Consider the following 23,043-nt stretch of genomic DNA (forward strand, 5'->3'; position numbering starts at 1 on the left):
TCTACGCTAAGGTTCGCAGAATATCCGGGTTTCGAGCAAACTACCTTGCTCGTCTCTATATCAGCCCCTCCGCGCGTCGCCAACTTTCTTTTTGGGGAATGATGTGAAATGGTAATGGAACTGTACGTATCATAGGATGATGACGCGTATGATGCTGTAAGAAATAGATCTCTAAGGTTTTATTTAGTTCATTTTACGACGATTTATCAATTGCGATCGTTATTTAGCGTCTTAGTAAAATAAAGGGGATAATGTCAACGAAATGAGTCCAGGGTCCAGTGCCGAAAATTATCCAGCATTTGCTCTCAGTGGGTTGAGAGGAAACCCCAGGAAAATATCTACACCAGGTAACTTGTCCCAACCAGGATTTTGAACTCGGGTCCGCTCGTTTCATGGTCAGACATGCTAACCATTACTCCACAGCGAGGTTTTCTCGGAAATAAACTTTCAGTATCTCTGTTGCAAAAATTCAACAGTTACATAGCTTTACTATATTTCGTATCTTTATGTAGGCTAGAATTACGTGTGGGTGCGGTCACCTCTCGACAGGTGTAAAGCTTCTCTATGCTGCATATCTTTACATATGGGCGCGATCACCTGTAGATAGGTGCATATCTTTACTTAGAAGTGGGTGTTGACTAACAGCGCGCCAAGCAGAAGAAGACAAGGAGAACTAGGTGAACAAAGGGAAATACAAGGTAAACACATTATAGGTAGCTGTACAGAATGGACTGAGGTGGACCACGAGGAAAACCACGAAAACGTTTACATTATTCGTTTCCTGATGTCGTTATTCGTATACCTTCGATATGGACGTATTTACGTCAATAAAACATATTAGATAATGCAAAACATTATTTTTCCTGATCACATATATAGGTTGTATCACCCTTAAGGCCCATTCACACGGTACAGGAATTTCTCGAAACGGGTATTTATTTGAGTCGATTTTGTGCGGACAGCAGTGTACTCACGTTCGATTTTTTCAGTAGGGTAAAGGTTGGTAATACTGTGATACGAGTAATATTGTGATAGTTATTTATGAGAATTTATTACAATTTTACTGAGCAAGAGAAGGACCGGTTTTGTGCAGCAACTTGTCCACGAACATTCCCTTAATACGTTGACGCAAAAGCGAGCTTCCTCTCGCTCAGTAAAATTGTAATAAATTCTCAAAAAGAACTACCACAATATTACTCATATCACGATATTACTAACTTTTACCCCTATAAAATATAAATTTCATTATGCACGGGGAAAAATCGAACTATGTGCACTGCTATCTGCAAGAAATGGGTTCGAATAAATTCCCGCTTAGAAAAATTCCCATATAGTGTGAATGGGTCCTTACTCTTACCTCTTACGAGTTATAGCACGTTTAAGTTAGCGTAAGATTTTGTTACAACTTAAGCGGAAGATTTCATTACAGCTTTTGTTAAATCACTCTTCCACATGGACATATTCACGTAAAAAACTCACTTAGATCTAATGGATAGCACAGGAATACGAATACAAAATTTAATACTGTACTAAACACCAGTAGACCGAAACAGCTTGCGCTTGGCAGGTGATTGAAAATGAGCAACATTACCGATACTCAAATAATTTTAAAAAATCAAAGAAGTTAGGTACAAATCTACGTACAGTGATTGTGCAAATGCTGACAATTTCTTCTGAAATACATTGTGATTTATAAGAAGAACGCTTTTGTTATAAATTAAGAATAAATAAAAGTCACTTAACCTTGCCGCAGACTAGATATCTAAGCAGAGAAATAAGTCGCAATATTAGGATATTTATTTAAGCTTATCGTTGTCATATATCTACTGTTGTCTGTAATACTGTAATTTCAAGATGATAAAATCTATGTGGTATGCGGTAGAATGCAATAGCTAAGGCGTGCAACTTCAAGGTTGCGTGGAAGCAGAGTTGCCAGACGTGAGGTATTTTAAGAGATCATTCTGAATTTAAGATTCCCACTTCGAATCCTGCATTTACTAATTTCACTTGAGCGTAAGAAGGTGATCATGTACAGTGGCTCCCATAAATATTCGGTTCGTGATTGATTTTACAGTATTTTGCTATTGTTGTTTTGTTCTGTGTTCAAGCGAACCTGCATTTCCTTGCAAATACATTATTTAAACACTTTGTACATAACGTTAAATAATTTACATCGAAAGTTTAATATTCACGATGTAATAACAAATAATCGGCAAGTACCATCAAAGTTCACTCTCTTTAATATTCGGTTTTGATTTCTTTGCTTTCAATCTAATGCACGTTTTCCGTTGACATCATTGTAGGGTTCAGTAGCGAACGTGCAATCATTCTGTCTACACGTTGTGCACAACCCTGACGAGGTTGGATTAGTCTACAGGTCGTCAAATCGGTCGCAAAGGAAACAACACAATTTTTGTGATCTATCATGACGAAGAGGGGCTAAAATACACAAAAATAGCCAAAATATTAGTGTGAATAAGAATACAGTTGGGGATATAGTGGGAAGAGACAGAAACGAAGGCAGAATCGAGTCCATACCACAGAAAGGGCAGCCAAAAAAATTAACTGAACGAGAAGACCATTCCATCCTGAAGAAAATAAAAGAAAATCTTCGACTAAATGCAACGAAACTTGCAGCATGTGTTCTTGAGGAGTTTAGCAAGCAGGTAGGTGCCGAAATAATTCGAAGAGATTTGAGGAAAGAGTGGTTTAATGGGAGAGTATGTAGGACAAAACCTTACATAAATGAAATGAATAAAAGAGGCGGCTTCAGTTCGCAAGGGAACATGTCCACAAAGAGGAAAACTGGTGGGACGTTGTGATGTTTGATGATGAAAGCAAATTTAACGTCTTCGGGTCGGATGGACAGCAGTACGTGTGGTATAAGAAAAATGAAGATCTCGGAAAAAAAGAATATGTTGCGAACAATGAAACACGGTGTGGGCAACGTCATGGTATGGAATTGTATGGCTGCAGGTGGAGTTGGTGGACTTGTTTTCGTAGAAAAAGAATGGATCAGCATGTGTATTTGGATATTATTAGAAATAATTTAAAATGAAATGGAGAGAGCTAGGGATTATAGACAGTTTCAAGTACTATCAGGACAATGATCCTAAACATACAGCTGTAAAAGTGCATTTATGGCTTCTATACAACTGTCCGAACCCCAGCACAATCACAGGATTTAAATCCGATTGAGATTCTGTGGGAGAACCTTAATTGCAATATCAGACAAATTTCTATCACTTCCAAGACAGAAATGAAACGGAGATTAACGGAAGAATGGAGGAAAATTAGTCCCCAATTTACTATGAAGTTATCCAGGAGCATGCCAAGGCGTTTGAGGGCTGTTTTGAGGCAAAAGGGGTGTTCAACAAAATACTGAATTGAACAAACCGAATATTAATGAGGCACTATGTTCTATCAGAAATAATGTAATAATTTTTATAATTTTTTATTATGCAACAGAGAAGATGTTTTTCATTTTGTTGTAATTCTATGTAATTTTACGGAGAGTATAATTTTAAGTTTAATATAGTGCACATTTTTACTTTCACTAATTTTTTTGAAAATAACTAGTGTATTTATTTTAATCTTACATGCCAATCAAACCGAATATTAATGGGAGCCACTGTATATGAGTTGGCTGTTAAACCGTTAGATGCTACGAGTGTACGAATCTTTATCCCTCGTCACTAAACTTAGAGCGAGTGATGTTTGAGACGAGCGAAGTGCACTCGTGACACTTGTCCCAATAAACATGAATTTGGGGGGGGGGATTAGATATGTTTTAGAGGCTAAACTTTAAGCAACGAATACAAATTAAGGAAGCCATTACACATCAAAAGTGATTTATGGCAAAAATTTGTTCAGAACGAACATAAATCATTACTTAATTTCGTTGTTCTCAGTTGTTATTTTTCTATTACCTTCATTTTCGAACCACGTGCACAAAATTAATATGGCAGTTATTCTTACATTATTTATATTTTTGATCCAAAGACATATTTAATGTAGTAATAAGTTTCGTCTAGTGTACAAGATGAAAAATGTATAATTAATTTTATAGTGAAACAGCATTTGAAATAAGAGAAGACAGTAAAATTGAGTACCGGTACAAAATGTACTAAATAGAATCACAAGTTAGAACAAACATAAATATCATGTTCTTTTATCCTTCATGATCCCACAGAACATATCTAACTCATTAGGTCACACTAAAGAGTACTGTGGACTATGTTGTGTGCTTCCGAGTAAAAATTTTAACGATTCCCTGTTGCTTCCTGCGAATCTCCTTCCACGCGAGCATAGTTCACTCGTCAATATGGTTTAAAGTAGGTATGTCAAGGACACGAGCAAGGTTACGAAATGTTGTCGCTTCGCGAGCGCTCTGGTTCGAGTGAGCGTAAGAGAAGTCCTCAGTCAAGGTTGTATGTTGTACAGACAGGGATAAGTTACTACAACAATGTAAAGTTAATACTAGACTATACATAGCCCTTCAATTATTTAGGAAATATGTTTCGACAATAATGTTAAATAATATTATTTTCTTTGGAGATACTCGTATAGCCTACTTGAAAATAGTTATTCTTAATAAAAATTATTTCACATTAAAACGCAAACAATAAGAAATATTACTATATTGTGAATGACAATACCCATTCATGAATAAATGCGAAGTAGGCTATATCCTGATACATTTTCAAAATTTGTATATATTGACATTTTTTAATAAAACTAAAATAATTCAAATCTCTTTTGTTTTACACACACAATGCAAACATCCGAGTTTGTCATTATTTGTGAAAGTATCAATCTTCTAAATTTTTGTGATGTTCTCTATCCAATGTCAGTTTTGTTGGAAATTATTCTCATAATGGAATCTATGTGAGAATCTGTCAAACGTAGTCTTCGCTTTGTTTTGTTGAGATTCATCTATGAAAAAATTGTTTTCACCTAAAAGTGCTCCCAAATATTGACAATACTTCTGTTGCAAACTTACAAGCGGGATGGAATTTAAACAAATAAATAATAACCGCAGTAAAAATTTTAATATTCTTAAAAGAACAGCGATATAACTTTTAGTTAGATTTATTAAAATTTTTGATTAAGTTTAATCAATAAGTTCTTTTCATCCTATCGTCTTCCGCGATGTTCTGTATTCATAAGAATTATATACATTGTAATGTCGCTGTACATTAAATTTCTTACAGATAATGTGATTGCGGCTTGACAGCTTGAATAACCAATCTTCATGCTAAGATTGCATAACAGCTACTGCTGATCTAGAACTAGTAGTGCGATTTGAGTGTCAATAGTCTTCATAATTACACTGATGCCCCTAACGTTATTTAATTTTATAATGAACAAAAAATGGAGCATATTTTCATAAATAAACGTATAAATATAAAAAAGAATTAAATAATTCTTTCCATCACTCCAACAAAATCAATTATATACGCCATCATGTTGTTTTAGTAGGCACTGTAAAACAAGAAATTGTATATTTCGTATTAGCAGTAGTGTACTTATTCACCGCTCTTGCGGCGAATGAGGAAAAGAATACAGCGCCCTCGTACACGAGTGCCTAACACTGTGAGCGAAGTATACATGAGGAGCTGATGCTTACATGACTGAACTTTTGAACGAATGCGAGTGAGCGAAAAATTTGCATTCCAGTGTTTTAATTCCCATGTCCCTTGTAATTTATTCATTGGGCACTGACAGTTCTGGGTTTAAAAAAAAATACACTTTCGGAAATGCTAGTTAAGATCAACACCATTTTAGATACTAAATTTCTTGTAATTGATGTATAGGCTTATTACTAGGCTTCGTATTCCAACTACCTAAAAATTGAAGTTAAAGACACATTGAGTATATAGTACACCGAACACAGGTAATGCAACGGATAAGGATATAAACAAACAGGTCATCGCTGTGTGTTCGTGGAGTACAGTCAACTCCCGACATTCTGAAGCTATACTAGTAAACACATGCTTGAGCAGTGATGTTCATTTTCGTCGTGATCTTTGCCGTGAATAATAACGTGCATTCGTAAGTTACGGAACTTGACCCTCCCAAGTACTAACATTGTAACCCACTTTTTTTCATTTTTCAGGAGATGAAAATGAAGTTTTAAAATGATCGTGTAAATTAATGTATACAAAAATGTAGAGAAACAATACGATTTTACATACAATTGGGAAGGTGTAGAGCTATACAATTATAGTACTGGGAGAAAAAGAAACAATTTAAGACCATATTAACTAGGACAACTCAAAACCATAAAAAAATTGAGTTACAATGTTAGTACTTGGGAGGGTCGATATGCGGATGTCACTTGAAATGATTTTATATTGCAAGAAATTCTTTCAATAGTGCATGACGTTGTTAGTGCATGATGTAGTGTAAAATATTACTACTGTCTGATATTTTTTCGTGTTTCATTAGGATATTGCATGTCGCTCATCACTGAAAACCCACTAATTTTCTATGTAGGTATTCTCTAGAAATTCCCTAAAATGTAGATTGTCAATTTATTAATTGGGATGTTGGCACTGAACAACATGGTAGGCTACACAAATCCAATGCTAAACGTAGAGTTAATATCTTCATAATTTTCAGATTTTGATGGTACTGTTTTTTTTAGATTACATTCAACACTTTGTACCTTTTGGTATTGCAGTGTCTTTCAGTGCACTATTTTTGTCACCTTTACGTTTATTTTAAACAATTTATATGTAATGTCTATATTGACAGTGAAAATATTAGTTCAAAAATTTCAATAATGCCTGCAATATTGCAGTTTTGAGCGTCTTACCTAAGACATTTTACCTCTACAATGAACCTTCAGTCAGCCACAAAGATGTAGTTATTTAAATAATACGACTAGTAAGAGCAGTAATCGATAAGACTACTCAATATGACTGCGTCCCGATTTTGACTTTCTAGAGAAAGAGGGCAGAGGATGCGTAACTATTCCGTATACGAACGTACCTGAACCAGCGTTGTGACGTCACATATACTTCAAATCATACAACTTCATTCCAGTTTATAGGTAGCTGAAATACGGAGCCTACTTATTACTTACAGAAATACTTTAGTATATCAGATTTGGTGTATTAATTCTTACTTCAACTTATAGATTAAGTTGTACAATTGGAGGAAATCCTTAAGCCGTTCTTGCAGTAAAGACCAGTATTTTTCATAGACAAAACATTATACTATAAATCTGTGAATTAAAAAAACTAGTATTTTCGTAAAAAAAGAGTGATTTCCTTGAACCAAAAATACAATACGAATGGAGTAAAAATTAGCATTTATCCATGGACCAAAGTAATAAAAATAGAGTAGGTGAGTAAGCATGTAGGCTACACTTTCTAAGGCTTATGGTACTGGTTACTTTAGAGCAAAATTGACATTTTAATTCGCGTTCTTATTCATAGTTAAGCTGAAGATCATCGAAGTGCAACCCGAATTGCCCCTTTCTCAAACCTTGATTCAGCATTGCTTTAATTTAGGATATAAATAAAATTTAAAGGTCTCCATTCATCAACAATGCAGTCAGAAAGCGAGCATACTCCCATGGTAAGTAAAGGAGTTCCGTGTGATATTATGTCACGTCCGTTGTCAGATAGAAAGACTAAATACACATTGTATGCAATAAAAGGATACTTTGTACTTAAAACCATGTAATTTTCTCTTACAGAAGACTGTAATAACTATTTATGGATCATATAGCAAAATAAGGCTTTGGCGGACGAATTTACCTTTACTATTTTCATTTTCTCGCAGCACACCAGCGTATCATTACTATTGTGCCACGGCACACCGATTGAAAATGGCTGATTTAGACTGCCGAATTGACTATTTAGATTATAAAATGTTGCTTGAATATCGTTCTCATTTCCATATTAAGGACACAATGAAGTGAAATTTTAAATTATTGTACCTACAGTTTTCATTTTTTGCACACAGATTTGGTACATAAATAGTGTACCGGTACAAACCAGTTTTCAACTCAATTCGGAAATATTTTATATGTGTGTATATATTTATTGTAAATTCATGAAACACTTGTTTTATGTTTACCTTATATAAATATTTTTAAACTGAAATTTTACTATTATGTTTAGCATACGTCTTTAATAATAACTGGCATGGAAATTTTAATTATGACCATTAGTTTAGTCTAAAAAAAATTACATTGCTGTAACTCAAATGTGAAAAATAATTTGCCACGACTGTACAAATTATTATTATTTTTTTATTTTGAAATCCTACTGAAATATTCGTACGAACATTCATGCAACAGCCTATAGGTTGAAGAAGGTGTGGAAAAAAAAAAATTGGAAGGAGATAGGTTTTGAGCATGAGCAAAAATGCAAAAAACTAAAAACCGAGAAAAATGGTTAACAGCAGAGAATGCAGGTGATGCAAAGCGGGGATATCTTTTAAAAATGGCTGCCAAAACAAGTGTTCTCAGGGACGCTAGTCTCTGAAACTTTGCGAAGAGCATAATGTATGTAAGCATCGATATATTTCCATGAATAAAAACAGAAAAAAAAAAGAAGTTTTTTTTAATGAAAAATGGTATTATTATTATTTCACTTCATTATACTCTTAACAAACGCACGAAAGTAAAATGAAAACAATTATATGTCGTATTTGACAGTCAAAACGTGTGTGAGAATTAAGTATCTTCGACACTTCGAAATTACTTAAAGATTCCATCATCAGAGTGACATCAGCTAAGAGCCTACTCTGTTGGGTCAGTTATACCTGACTAACCTAAACAATTGAAGAAGTATAATGAACACGTCATATATTGGCGTTGCCATCTTGATGTTTCGAAGCGTTACAATCAAAGTTCTCCCGAACATATCTTCGTGAAAGCCCAAAATCTCATATTAAAGCTTCCATTGTTATTGGAATGATAGTCTTATTTTAGAAGGCATAAATTCAATGTGAATCAATGCATCTACCGAATTCAAATGGAATTTTTACCATTGAATGACTGTTCGGTGGGTTTTGTTGTTGTAGTTGTCCAACAATGTTCAAATTTCTCTTGTCACGTTTCTTAGCAATGAGAGGAAATATTCAGTACGATGGAAGATGATTGCTGTGAAAGGCTCTACAAATATTCCATAAGTGTAAGTACATTTCTAAACGTATTTAATATGAGCATAGTTGATAAGTTGTAGGCTACTACCAAAGTTATTGCATTTTTTTAAACATATTTTGTTCTTGCTTGGGAAAAAGTGTAATGGGGTGCTTGGGAAAAAGTGTAATGGGGTAAGACCGACACATGATGTTTGAACTTCAAAACCTTCCACAGTACGAAGAATCTTCATAGGATATCATTACTATTTCGAAAGTTTTAATATGATTTCTTACGTGACATGTATGGAGGATTTTTAGTTTAATGGTTCGTAAACTTTTTATAGTTAGACCTACTTAAAAATATCAATTGAAATCAAAGTTTTTTAGTATTGAAGAAGGCTCATATGATTTGCCATTGTACAACCCTGTTATTTTTAAGAAAGACTATTCCTATTGTGTTTATTTTATATAGGCACCTACTGAATAGTATATTTCAGTGTTTCTACTGCAGATGTAGAAAGAAAAAGAAAGTAAATAATAGAAATGAAATATAATTAAGTATCGATTATATCGTTCAAACTGGACAAAGTCAGTGGAACTATTTGTCGCGGACTAGTACCCCAATATAGTCGTATCTCAGTTATCCAGGGCAGGATTGCAGAACTGGGGAAGAGAGGGGTGGAAGCCTGGGGAGAGTTCGTTCTCCCATCCAGAAGGCCGGAGCCTTCAATGACTTTTGGCAAACACTGTTCTCTCTTGTCTTCTCCCCCTATCGTACAATTACGCGAGGGTTGAAAGGAAGGAATGAGTTACTGTTCCACTTATGACGTGTGTGCTCCAATTGTAGCACAGTTTTGCAGCCCTGATCCAAGGGATTGTTAGACTCTCTCCACATTCGTACCAGTGACTCTAACCGTAAAAGTCGCCACGGTCAGTAATGGACTTATTTCGGCATCTGGTGCCTACATTTGTAATTTTAAAACAATATTGTCTTTCTATTTGGTAAGTAAGTTTCGTGTCGCACGATATTTTAATCAGGTTTGTCATAAAGAAAGTTGCAGTTAAATCGTCGTACATTTGTGCTGTGGGAGTAGAACCACGTGCTTCTCCCGACGGCAGTCCTGGATTTTACCACGTGCACGTGCTGCACCCCCCTCCCTGTAATAGACAGACCTATACGACGCACCAGCTCGGAGGGTCGACTGCATCCCGCGTCTCCCTCCTACACGAACTGTCAATCCTAAGAACAGGGTCCGGCAGTTGGTTCTGACGATTTCCAGTACGTTCTTCTAAAGTGACTAGAGTTCACAAATACCAAATTAACACAGGGTATGGCTTGAACAATACAATTTGGGGGGGGGTCAGACACAAATGAATATACAGGGTTAATACGAAGAGCGAGGGGTACAGGATGAATTCCAGGGGTTATAAATACAGGGTTAATACGAGGAGCGAGGAGTACAGGATGAATGCGAGGAGTTAATACAGGGTTAATACGAGGAGCGAGGAGTACAGGATGAATGCGAGGAGTTAGAAATACAGGGTTAATGCGAGGAGTACAGGGTGAATGCGAGGAGTTAGAAATACAGGGTTAATACGAGGAGCGAGGAGTACAGAATAAATGTAAGGAGTTAGGAATACAGGCTAATACGAGTAGTGAGGAGTACAGGATGAATGCGAGGAGTTAGAAATACAGGGTTAATGCGAGGAGTACAGAGTGAATGCGAGGAGTTAGAAATACAGGGTTAATACGAGGAGCGAGGAGTACAGGTTGAATGTAAGGAGTTAAGAATACAGGGTTAATACGAGTAGTGAGGAGTACAGGATGAATGCGAGGAGTTAGAAATACAGGGTTAATACGAGGAGCGAGGAGTACAGAGTGAATGCGAAGAGTTAGAAATACAGGGTTAATACGAGGAGCGAGGAGTACAGGATGAATGTAAGGAGTTAGGAATACAGGGTTAATACGAGGAGCGAGGAGTACAGGATGAATGTAAGGAGTTAGAAATACAGGGTTAATACGAGGAGCGAGGAGTACAGGGTGAATGCGAGGAGTTAGGAATACAGGGTTAATACGAATAGTGAGGAGTACAGGGTGAATGCGAGGAGTTAGGAATACAGGGTTAATACGAGGAGCGAGGAGTACAGGATGAATGTAAGGAGTTAGAAATACAGGGTTAATACGAGGAGCGAGGAGTACAGGGTGAATGCGAGGAGTTAGGAATACAGGGTTAATACGAGTAGTGAGGAGTACAGGGTGAATGCGAGGAGTTAGGAATACAGGGTTAATACGAGTAGTGAGGAGTACAGGGTGAATGCGAGGAGTTAGGAATACAGGGTTAATACGAGTAGTGAGGAATACAGGGTGAATGTGAGGAGTTAGGAATACAGGGTTAATACGAGTAGTGAGGAGTATAGGGTGAATGCGAGGAGTTAGGAAAACAGGGTTAATACGAGGAGCGAGGAGTACAGGATGAATGTAAGGAGTTAGAAATACAGGGTTAATACGAGGAGCGAGGAGTACAGGGTGAATGCGAGGAGTTAGGAATACAGGGTTAATACGAGTAGTGAGGAGTACAGGGTGAATGCGAGGAGTTAGGAATACAGGGTTAATACGAGTAGTGAGGAATACAGGGTGAATGCGAGGAGTTAGGAATACAGGGTTAATGCGAGGAGTACAGGGTGGATGTGAGGAGTTAGGAGTGTAGGATGAATACGGGGAATACAGAGGCCAAGACGGGAGCAGCGAGGAGCTAGGAATACAGGGTGAATACGAGGAGTAAGGAGTACAGGAGGCAAGACGGGGAGAATGCAAGAACAAGAGAAAGACACGGAAAGGAGTACAAGGGGAATGTAAAGGGAACAGGAATAATGCAAGGCGTACAGTTCTACGTCAAAAAATAAAATTTTTTCGGTTCGGCATGTAATTCAAATTTATATCTGAGTAGGTATGCTAAGGGTTACAGGTGGGGTGTGACACAAACGCACGAACACCTAGACGACTCTATGCTCTCGTCACTGCTTGCTTGAGTGTCAAGTGAATGTTAAGACATACTTTTTCTTACAGAATAGTAGGCCTATACTCTTTAGCTATCTCTCTCACCAGTAACTATAACGTTGCACAGAGGTAGAAATATAATACGAGATCTGTAGCTTCAAATTTCGACGTAGGCAAAAAATGGCCAAACAATGTTCTTCGAGTTCTCTGTCGGGAATAATGTTCTTTTATCTACAATACGGACCTTCTAGCTTCGGAAGCGGCGTTAATGATTTCATCATGCCCTAAAACCCGTCGTCTACGGCCGGTTTTGAACTCTTAAATCTCGGATCCAGCAGGTAGTTAGATAACCGCTAGGCTACAAAAGACGATAACATAACTTGCATAGTGCTGGTGGAGACTAGAAACGTGATAATTTTACATGACAAACTAAGGTAATGCGTTTAAGAAAATGACTCCAAAAATGAGGTCAATCTTCTCTCATGCGTTCAGTTGTGTTGGTAGTTACGGACACGTGCTTGCGTGCATCATAACACTGCCAGACATTCTCAGGTCTTTAGAGACCAGGCTGGTCGGATCAAAAGCTTCGAATGAATCAGGCTTGAACAAGATTAGTTTCAGCAGGAGTGCGGAATACTTCCAGAAAATTGGCGAGTTGCTGGAAAGCGAACGGCTAGAGCTTCTGCTTTTCCAAGCCGGATACTAAGAGGTGAAATATGGACAAGTCCAAGTGGAATTTATGGTGACTAAAAACAGTGTTTTGAGGTATGCGTTCTCTGCACGCTTAAGTTTCTTCTGTCGTCACTTCACCATTATGGGCACAGATATGATAATTAGTCACATCTCAATAATGAAATATCTGCGAGAGGTAGTCATAATCTTGTTGTCATGATTTTAGGGATGATCCCGGCGACTATTAGTTGAATTTTGTCTAGCAAGTTTTACTGTAATAGTAATAAACGGTAAATGTATTGTTTAACATGGTATAATTTCATCCTATTAGGCCCTACTTCTTTTCGTTGGTCTGATGATGATGATGATGATGATGATGATGATGATGATGATGATGATGATGATGATGATGATGATGATGATGATGATGATGGAATTGCTGGTAATAGATTTGTAATTACTGTTGCTTCTTAAAATGATACAGTAGTTGTCCTCATGGAAGTACAGCTGTTGCTATTGTTAAAAATAAAATTTACTCTTTCAGATCAGGTATAGAAGAATTTATAGAACTGATGATGAAGATAATGATCATGACGATGACCATCATCAAAGCAACCTAACCTATTAGACGATTGTTACATGCAAATTAAGCTTTCAGGAATAACTCCCTGTAAAGTTAATTTGAATAATTTCGAGGGAAAAATTGTTCCGGGGCCGGGTATCGAACCCGGGACCTTTGGTTCCAACGCTCTCCCACTGAGCTACCCGGGAACTCTACCCGACACCGATCCAATTTTTCTCTCTATATCCACAGACCTCAAAGTGGGCTGACAACCGTCAAGCAACCAACATTTGAGTGCACACTAACTCTGTGTGACCCGGCCCCGGAACAATTTTTCCCTCGAAATTATTCAAATTAACTTTACAGGGAGTTATTCCTGAAAGCTTAATTTGCATAATACACGTCACTGTGCGTAACAGAAAACCACAATTAAAGTCACACAGAGTTAGTGTGCACTCAAATGTTGGTTGCTTGACGGTTGTCAGCCCACTTTGAGGTCTGTGGATATAGAGGGAAAAATTGGATCGGTGTCGGGTAGAGTTCCCGGGTAGCTCAGTGGGAGAGCGTTGGAACCAAAGGTCCCGGGTTCGATACCCGGCCCCGGAACAATTTTTCCCTCGAAATTATTCGATTGTTAAATCTTCGTGTGATTGAGCTGTACTGCCTCTAGTTTTTTCTTTTATGAAGGAGAGACTGACCGGATTTTTTCAGCCATGTGGTTTATAGGAAATAATATTTTACAGTAGCATACTATCTCAATGTTGTCGCCTTAGCCCCCGACTATGAATTTGTTCTTCTTTGTTCTATTCTTATTTCCAGTAGTCTATCCTCTCATGTTTTTTTCTCCCCCCCCCCACTTCTATATATGCTTTCTTTAACTTCTTTCTCTCTCAGTTCACACTATGTTAAATCTGTTGGCTAACTTTTTGTGAATTAAGGTTACGGAATTCAATATTTCTGCGAAATTCAGCCGCGGATGAGGTAGATTTCTCCTTCTATTTTTATTTCAAATTTTCTTCGTAATTGTCATCCTGTAAGATCGACTGTATTTGGTTTTAAAAACAAACAACCCACACAAGTTTTTCTCTCTTTTCTCCGTACTCCAGCTTGAGTCAATCAAATATCCCAGCACGCTATTTTAAGATAACAATTTACTATCTTACGAAACAAGTTATCAGATTGAAATATCGAAATTGATACGTACTGTTTTTTATATAGAAAGGGATTTGTATTCTATAATGTACAATATAAAATGCTCTATTAAGTTGTCTTTCCTGAAATAAGTTAATAAAATTGCATATGTTAACGGTTCAATTAATTAATTTATCAATCTTGTGCAGGTACCATATGAAGATTTGGAACAGGCAGCCCGTCTCATCGTTCAGGCGCTCCACGTCAGGGAGCGTTATATGGCCATCTCACACCAATCTTTTCCCAGCATAACTTCTCGTTTCCTTCGTTCCGTGGATTCAGGTTGTCCACATCTGTTAGATGACATCCAGCATGAGGATCGAAAGACTATTGAAGGTAATGTTAATGTAATGAGTCTTTTATCTAACAGGAAACTTTTCTAGTAATGTCCATTATACTCAGTCATTAAAAGTACCGTATTCTTTGTTTTTCCCTAAAATTTCCTTTGAGATATGCCGTTTTTAATTTTAGGTTTTTTTTTAAGGATTTAATTGTTGTTCATTCGCCCTTAACGTCCTTGAATTTCATTCTTTTTTGTCTTAGATAATTTATTTATTTTTGTCTTTCCTATTTTCCTTCTCTCTCACTTCCATATTTCATCTCATTTTTATTCACAGAAACTTTCTTAAAAATAGTATTTACATGAGAATAAAAACCATATCATTCATAAAATAATGGGGTTTGGCATAGCAATACTTTTTGTATACAGAGAAGCGAATTTGTCGTATTCAGTGTAATTATGCATGCCCTAGGAAATTTCTTAACTCTCTGAAATGATCTAGAATTCTATAGCTCTGTTTTCGAGAGTTCGGACACATTAGCGTTACTATCGGAAAAAACAATAAATTATCACTTAACGCGGTATGCTTTGGTTAAAACGTTCAAAACGTTCTTGTTACCAATAAGATTTGCTCGCGATTATATTTGGCCTTTAAAATGTATGTGTCGTTACAGCTCTTTAGAGTGGAAGGGTCGACGTGGTTGGCAAGTTGGTATAGCGCTGGCCTTCTATGCCCAAGGTTGCGGGTTCGATCCCGGGCCAGGTCGATGGCATTTAAGTGTGCTTAAATGCGACAGGCTCATGTCAGTAGATTTACTGGCATGTAAAAGAACTCCTGCGGGACAAAATTCCGGCACATCCGGCGATGCTGATATAACCTCTGCAGTTGCGAGCGTCATTAAATAAAACATAACTTTAGAGTGGAAGGTGAACAGTGACAGTCGATTTAATGGACGAATTCTTAGCAAAGTATGAAAGGAAAAGTCCTCTACCGTTTTTGTTCCTTTGCGCTTAAATTTCCCAGAAGTAATTTATTTTACATGACAATTTTTGATCCCGTTATCTTCTAAACACATTTAGAAATAAACATTTTATAACCGTCTTTACATTAGAATTCTCAGTTCCAACAAATATTTTGTGTAATATTTCTGTCACGTTTAAGGTTCAAGAATAATAATAGGCCAACTCCAATAAATTACTTTAAATAATAGATGTTTAGCAATACTGTTACCAAAATATAAACGTGTGCTCCACTCTAAAGCCTCAGTACCACAGTACGGAAGTTGCAGAGAAGAGCTGTTGACCTTTTCCCCTCACTACTGCGGAGAAGGGATGCAAGTGCTACTGAATTTACTACACAATGTTGCAATTTTTCTACAAAGTCGATTTTTTTACTAAGTGAAGAGAAAAAACGCAAAATGGCAAAGGAAAATTCTATTTATTTTATTTTAAGGATTTACTTCGTGTCATTACTGTCATTGACGAAAATATAAATGATACTCGGGAGGAAATTAAACGCAGAATAAATATGGGAAATGCGTGTTATTATTCGGTTGAGAAGCTCTTATCATCCAGTCTGCTGTCCAAAAATCTGAAAGTTAGAATTTATAAAACAGTTATATTACCTGTTCTTCTGTATGGTTGTGAAACTTGGACTCTCACTCTGAGAGAGGAACATAGGTTAAGGGTGTTTGAGAATAAGGTGCTTAGGAAAATATTTGGGGCTAAGTGGGATGAAGCTACAGGAGAATGGAGAAAGTTACACAACACAGAACTGCACGCATTGTATTCTTCACCTAACATAATTAGGAACTTAAAATCCAGACGTTTGAGATGGGCAGGGCATGTAGCACGTATGGGCGAATCCAGAAATGCATATAGAGTGTTAGTTGGGAGACCGGAGGGAAAAAGACCTTTAGGGAGGCCGAGACGTAGATGGGAGGATAATATTAAATGGATTTGAGGGAGGTGGGGTGTGATGATAGAGACTGGATTAATCTTGCACAGGATAGGAACCGATGGCGGGCTTATGTGAGGGCGGCAATGAGCCTTCGGGTTCCTTAAAAGCCATTTGTAAGTAAGTAAGCATTACTGTCATTGAACATCTACTCTGTATTGTATTAGATACGAAGGAAATTCGATAATTAGTCGTATCTTCTCCCAATTTATGCATCACAATTTCGTATAATAAGGTCGCCAAATATTATAATTTCCCAAATGTTGATGACCCTGCATTTACGTCATCGTACCTCCCCATTACGCTACGAATGTGTTACAGTTCTGAGCGCTTATCTTTCATGTCGTTATATCCCAACTTTAGGAAATAATATAAGTGGTTTGAGGTGTTGGGCCTATAATAAGGAAGGTTGTAGGTTTATGGTAAGTAGAAAACATTGTTGTAGACCAGAGTTCATGGAACACCATGCTAATGCTGCGTTGGTCTTTTAAGAAGTCGAAAAAATTAGTGGAAATTCCTAATCTGTAACATGCAGTATACAAAAAAATATTTGGTGACTACTGCATATGGCTCATTTTCAGCAGTCTGCTAAAGCTGTATTCTTATTCGTTATGTAACTAAAAACGTATTTTTTAATTTGCAGAGGCAGACAAAACTATTCGTTGAATTTATTTCTCTATATTAATCGCTTTTACATAAAATAAACTCCATTGTTTCATGAATGAAATGGTATTTATATTTTTATGTAAATTATATTTTTAATGAAGTTCTGATTTCAAAATTTCCCTGACTTTTGAATAACCCTACCATATGTTCTATGCATATTTAATTGTGATTGATTATCTGAAATATAGTCAATTTAGTTACATGTTGTCGCTGTTGTAAAAGCAAAGACGACGAGAACGACATTTACGGTGATGATGGTAACTACAATGACCAGAAGAAGAGAATGAAACACTTGAGAGGTGGCAGCAGCAGCAACAACAAGAGTGTGATAACTAATAAGATTAGTACCGGTACTATCAAAGAACTATATACAGTAGCATTAAAATGACTCTTGAAATCGTTTGTAAATAAACACAGCATAAAACTCTCACTGTTACCGAATTCAAGAAAACCGACAGGCAAACATTGTGTTCATAGTAAAGTTATTTCCATCCTACACATTATCAAATACACTGCACTCACTTTTTTTTTACATCTGTATATCTTTTCAGTCTGTTGCTTCATTCGTCATACACATTTAGTTGTAGGTGTATTAATTACCGTGACACTGTAAAAACGATTTTAAAGTATCCTCTGTTGAATATTTTTCACATAATTAGTTTCTTTTTGATTGAAGTTTTAGGGTATAATTAGAAGGATTGAGTGAGGAATACCCAGTGAAATTTGATATCAGATTCTCTAGATAAATTCATGTAAACAATTTTGTATTTAAAATCAGGTATGTAAACCCTGGTACAATAATATTATAAAATGTAGGCCTACGTCATAAGAGACGGAAATACAAAGGCTTTGTTGCAGTTACAGACGTGTACGAATTTGGCTGTAAGAGGCAGGATTGATAAAAAATTGCAAACCATTTTTTATCGTAATCGTAGTGGTATGGTAATAGTATACAAGGTGGAAGTAATTCACTGTGGAGATTTTAACAGCATATTCCTTGGATAGAGTACAACAAAAATTCTAATACATATAAGTCCCAAATGAATACATTTCTCAGAAAAAAATAATATCTCCTAAATGTTAACACTTTTACTCGATAAGCACTATACATACGATTCTGATTTTTATTCTTCTCATTAGAGAAACTGATTAGTAATGATTAATCCCTTTGTAGTTTTTAAATAAAATGGACGGTTTTCTTGCAAATTAAATTTAAAAAATAACACATATCATTATTTTCTGTCATTAGGAATTATGGCAACCCTATTGCAGTGACTAAGAGTCAGAATGCTGCTCTATTCAGACTTACGTTCGTATGTGTATATGTAGTTGAGCTGGCGATGTGCTGTTGCCAAACTACGCAGGTGTTCAGCATAATTTTCTAATTAATCATGTACTTCATTACAAATCGCATATTAGGTTATTTTATTTATTTAGTGTATTCAGACTGCACAGTTATGTCACTTCCACTGTGTACATTATTACTGAGAACAAATTAACAAGACATTTCTGTTAAATTAGACAGAATTGAGCATGTTTTGCGTAGATAAAACTATCTGAAGATGGAAAGTTCAAATAGAATTTTCCCCTTAATATAAACATGTAACCTACACTTTTATCTTTGGTTTTGTTTTCAAAATTGTTCTCTTAAACATGTTGGGCCCAAGATATATTCCGTTTTGTTTCCTTGTCCGAGGAGGATTGATACACTTTCAGTGCACTACAGAAACTAACAGGATTTGACATTAGCCTATTTATTTTTCAATTTAACCTCATTTTTAATTCGATATAATATTACTGGTACAATTTATAAGCTTTTTATAGCCATCAAATAAAATTCAGAAGTTTTGACTGAAATTGTTCCGTGAAATCAACCATGATAAGTCCTTCTGCATCCTGAAAATCAGAAGTCATAACTTTCTTACCTAGTTTCATGGTCGAAGTTACGACCTCATGCTTCGTCCACAGTAATATACTTCCAAAAAACTGTTTGATCTGTGAAAACATTTGGCAATCTCAAACAAACCTATTGCAAGACTAAACTTCTCGTCCATCCCATGTGTTTTGTCATATAGTCGTTAATATACCTTCAGAGAGTAATCAGGTAGGCATATACACCCATTAACTTCATCCTTGTGTAACTTCCTTTCTGGGTCTTACAAGCTAGTGCCCGTAAGGAAGGAATAATTCTTTTGGGCCACACACGAGACATGAACAGTGGAGAGACTTCCCTGGTGAAGGATTATCTCGACATAGGAATCACTCCTAAAGATAACACGAACACATTTTAGATAACGGGCAGAATGTTCGGAGATGGAAAGTACATCCCAATCCGGCATTCGCCTTTGTGAGTGGGGGGGGGGGGGAGGAACACTCCCAGATTGGCCGGCTTTGGGATTTGAACCCGGGCCTCCCGAATGCGAGTCTGAGACGATATTGTCTCGACCACCCTGCTCGATATACAACCATTAACAAAAATTCTAGATAAAATAAAACATCATTAAAATTATGTTTGCTTGTGATTACACAACTTTTAGCACTTGTATAATACTTACTAATGAAATAATGATGTTAAACTTGTTAAATTAACAATTTTTACACCTTCTCTTTATCAAATAATGAAACTACAGTAGAGTCTCACTAATCCGAAAATCTGGTTAATCCGAACAAAATTATTTTAAGAAAAAAAAAACACTAAATTTATTATAATAATACAAATTAGCGAAAAGAAAAATGTATAAATTCACTCAACTCAATTTCTTTTACTTAAAAAAATTATGAAAATAGCACATTCAAGGGTACTTATAACAATTAATACATAATTTACACATCTGTCATATTCATAAAATCGGTAAGTTTCTGGCGTTGTAATGAAGTGAACCTGTTGGTTGTGGTTTTAAAAATAGCAATAGGATACTCCCACCACCCCACCATCATTTCTCAGTGCTCGTGAATAGCATGCATTGCATCACAGGAAATATTTCGGTTAATTCGAAAATCATGTAATCCGAATAGGTCTTTGTCCCAATTAGTTCGGATTAACGAGACTCTACTATATTATGGTAGTTTACCTTGTCACTAGTTTCGGCGGGACTTTACGTCATATTGAAACTTTTCATTATTTTACATACTGAAGTTATACAAGTTGTTAATTTAACAAGTTTAACATTATCATTGGCCACCCTACCCCATTATCTCCGTTTGTACCATTTACTGGAGAACATCATCGGGGAAAGTGCGGTACGAAAGTGGTGTTCTCGTTTCAAAGTGCACCATTTTGACATAAATGATTGGCCACTTAAAGAGAAAACAGTTCATCTTGTTGAAAATCGTTTAATCGCTTTAATTCACTATGATTCATGCCGATCAACTCGGAGATTGGCCAAGATAATGAATTGTGACAATCAACCATGTACGACACTATTGCATTCCATAGGCGAAGTTCAAAATTGGATGTATGGCTGCCATACGTTTTGAGTGAAGACAAAAATCATTGTTACCATTTCTGCTTCTTTGCTCGCTCGTCATCGTTTAGATCGTCAACAACATCGATCGTGTTTCTCGCAGCTTGTTACTGGTGACGAAAAATTGTGCCTTTACATCAACAACAAGAACTGAAAGGAATGACAGAGCCCTAACAAAAAAAAAACTCCCCATGCAAAAGTTGTAAGCTAATGTTGTGCATCTTCTGGGACAAAGAAGGCGTCAATCTGCTAAGAATTGCTTCCGAGGAATGTAACCTCACTATTGAGATTTACTGTCAACAACTTAGTCGCCTTGAGGTCGCAATTAGAAAAACAACGGAGAAGTCTCCGGCAAGTGATTTTACATCACGATAATGCCTTCCCTACACTGCTAACATTACAGAAGCTGTTATCCAGGAGCTCTGTTGGGAGGTCTTTCCACATCCATCCTATTCTCCTGATCTTGCTCCATCAGATTTTCATCTTTTTCGCTTCTTTCGACTTTCCAACACTCTCCAGGAGGATCTTCCCTTAATAACGAAGCTACTCTAAAAATTAGCTTGGCGATATCTTAAACTCCAAAGCACTGGATTCCTTCAGGCGTGGGATCGGAAAAACTATCAGAACGTTGCAACGTTAGTCGTAAAGAATGCAGGAGAATGTGTTATTGAGTAGCTTATATATTTTATGTAAAATAAATAATTTTGGATTTAATAAAAAATGCTACAAATGTATGGACCAACCTAATACAGTATATGCGCATGTAAATGGATGTACTTCAGGCCATTGAGATTTTTCAGTGCTTTAAGTATGTACAATAGTAGGCCTAGAGTTCACGTAGTGGTTGCGTAGTGAGCATAACACTCCGGCCCCTATACGTCTCGAGAAAAAATTTGATTTTTCCCAGAGTAAAGATAATGATAGAGAGAAATACCTCTCCTCCAGCAGAATCGAACCAAGTATACTTCTGATCCATAGCTGCATACTCTATCAGCTGAGCTATCTCGGATCCGTTTTGTATAGTTGCAGTATACCACGTTTACAGTTATTGTCATGAATATCCCTCCATGATGTTATCAAGAAAATAGTTAAGGAATACTCCACAGATATAAAAATGTGCGTTACCTGAAGTTTAGTTTTTCTTCTTTCACTGATAACGACTTCATTTTAATGATTGTCTTCGAGCACTTGAACCAATGAAAGTAAAGCAATATCTGGCAGAGAGAACGGTGTAGACATCCGATAAAAATCAATAATGTGAGATGCTTGCAACAGATTGGCAGTGTCCATGTCCATGCTAGCCAGTTTCTGAAACGTATATTGAAAGTCAAGAGATGAGAGGGTGTGGTTGGAGACCCTGACCCAGTTTCATTTTAAAGGAGATGACTCACTGTAAACCTACGTATATTTATTGCTATATAGTAAGGGGTGTTTTGGTCTAGAACGCTACTGCACAATGTCCTGTGTCTTTTGGTACAACAGAAAAGTTTGAATGCTTCATGCTGAGATCTCGGCTCGATTAGTAATAGAAATTATAATAGTCTGGGTTTAAAAGTGTCCATAAATTATGAATATATTAGAATATAGCAACACCGTAGAAGCCATAAGACATGCCATTATAGGTTACTCTGCAGTCTAAATTATGGATTGTACTAATTGTCATAATTATTTAGGCTAACAAAAATCATTCATAAACTACCGGTACATTAAAAAATGAAAATATTTAATAAGGATTCCTATTATAAGTATTCATCGACTGAATATAATCCATATAAAATAAGCAGAGATCATGTAATCTGAACCGATGGGATTTTAAAAAGAAAAATGACATCTAATTGAAATGGATGTACCTATATAAAACAAAAATTTGACAAATACGCTGAACTCGTGAAGAAATAATACAGATACGGAAAGTCAACTGAAAACATACATGTTCCATAATAATTTCTGCCAAAACATCATTTCGAAATCTATCTTTTTGATACTAAAGTATGATTCTAGTTCTGCAGATACTGTACATACTATAGAACTACACACTGCTAAAAGCTTTTACATTGTGACAATTTCTATACATACAATAACGATATATCTTTACCCAAGTCTGTAACTAATAATACACCATTACGCAAGAATTAATATTATTAATATTAT

General features: G+C 36.3%; 1 protein-coding gene across 7 annotated transcripts in view; it reads left to right on the forward strand.

Annotated features, from left to right (window-relative positions):
- The window catches only part of AMPdeam (AMP deaminase), a 343,486-nt gene that overhangs the window by 266,846 nt on the left and 53,597 nt on the right, over positions 1–23,043 (forward strand). For all 7 annotated transcript variants that reach the window (XM_069841642.1, XM_069841644.1, XM_069841641.1 and 4 more), the window contains one exon: positions 14,675–14,861. In XM_069841642.1, the coding sequence (XP_069697743.1) occupies positions 14,675–14,861 (187 nt within the window). The remainder of the gene's footprint in view (positions 1–14,674; positions 14,862–23,043) is intronic.

This window comes from Periplaneta americana, chromosome 12 (assembly GCF_040183065.1).
Source record: "Periplaneta americana isolate PAMFEO1 chromosome 12, P.americana_PAMFEO1_priV1, whole genome shotgun sequence".
NCBI classification, from domain to species: Eukaryota; Metazoa; Arthropoda; class Insecta; order Blattodea; family Blattidae; genus Periplaneta; species Periplaneta americana.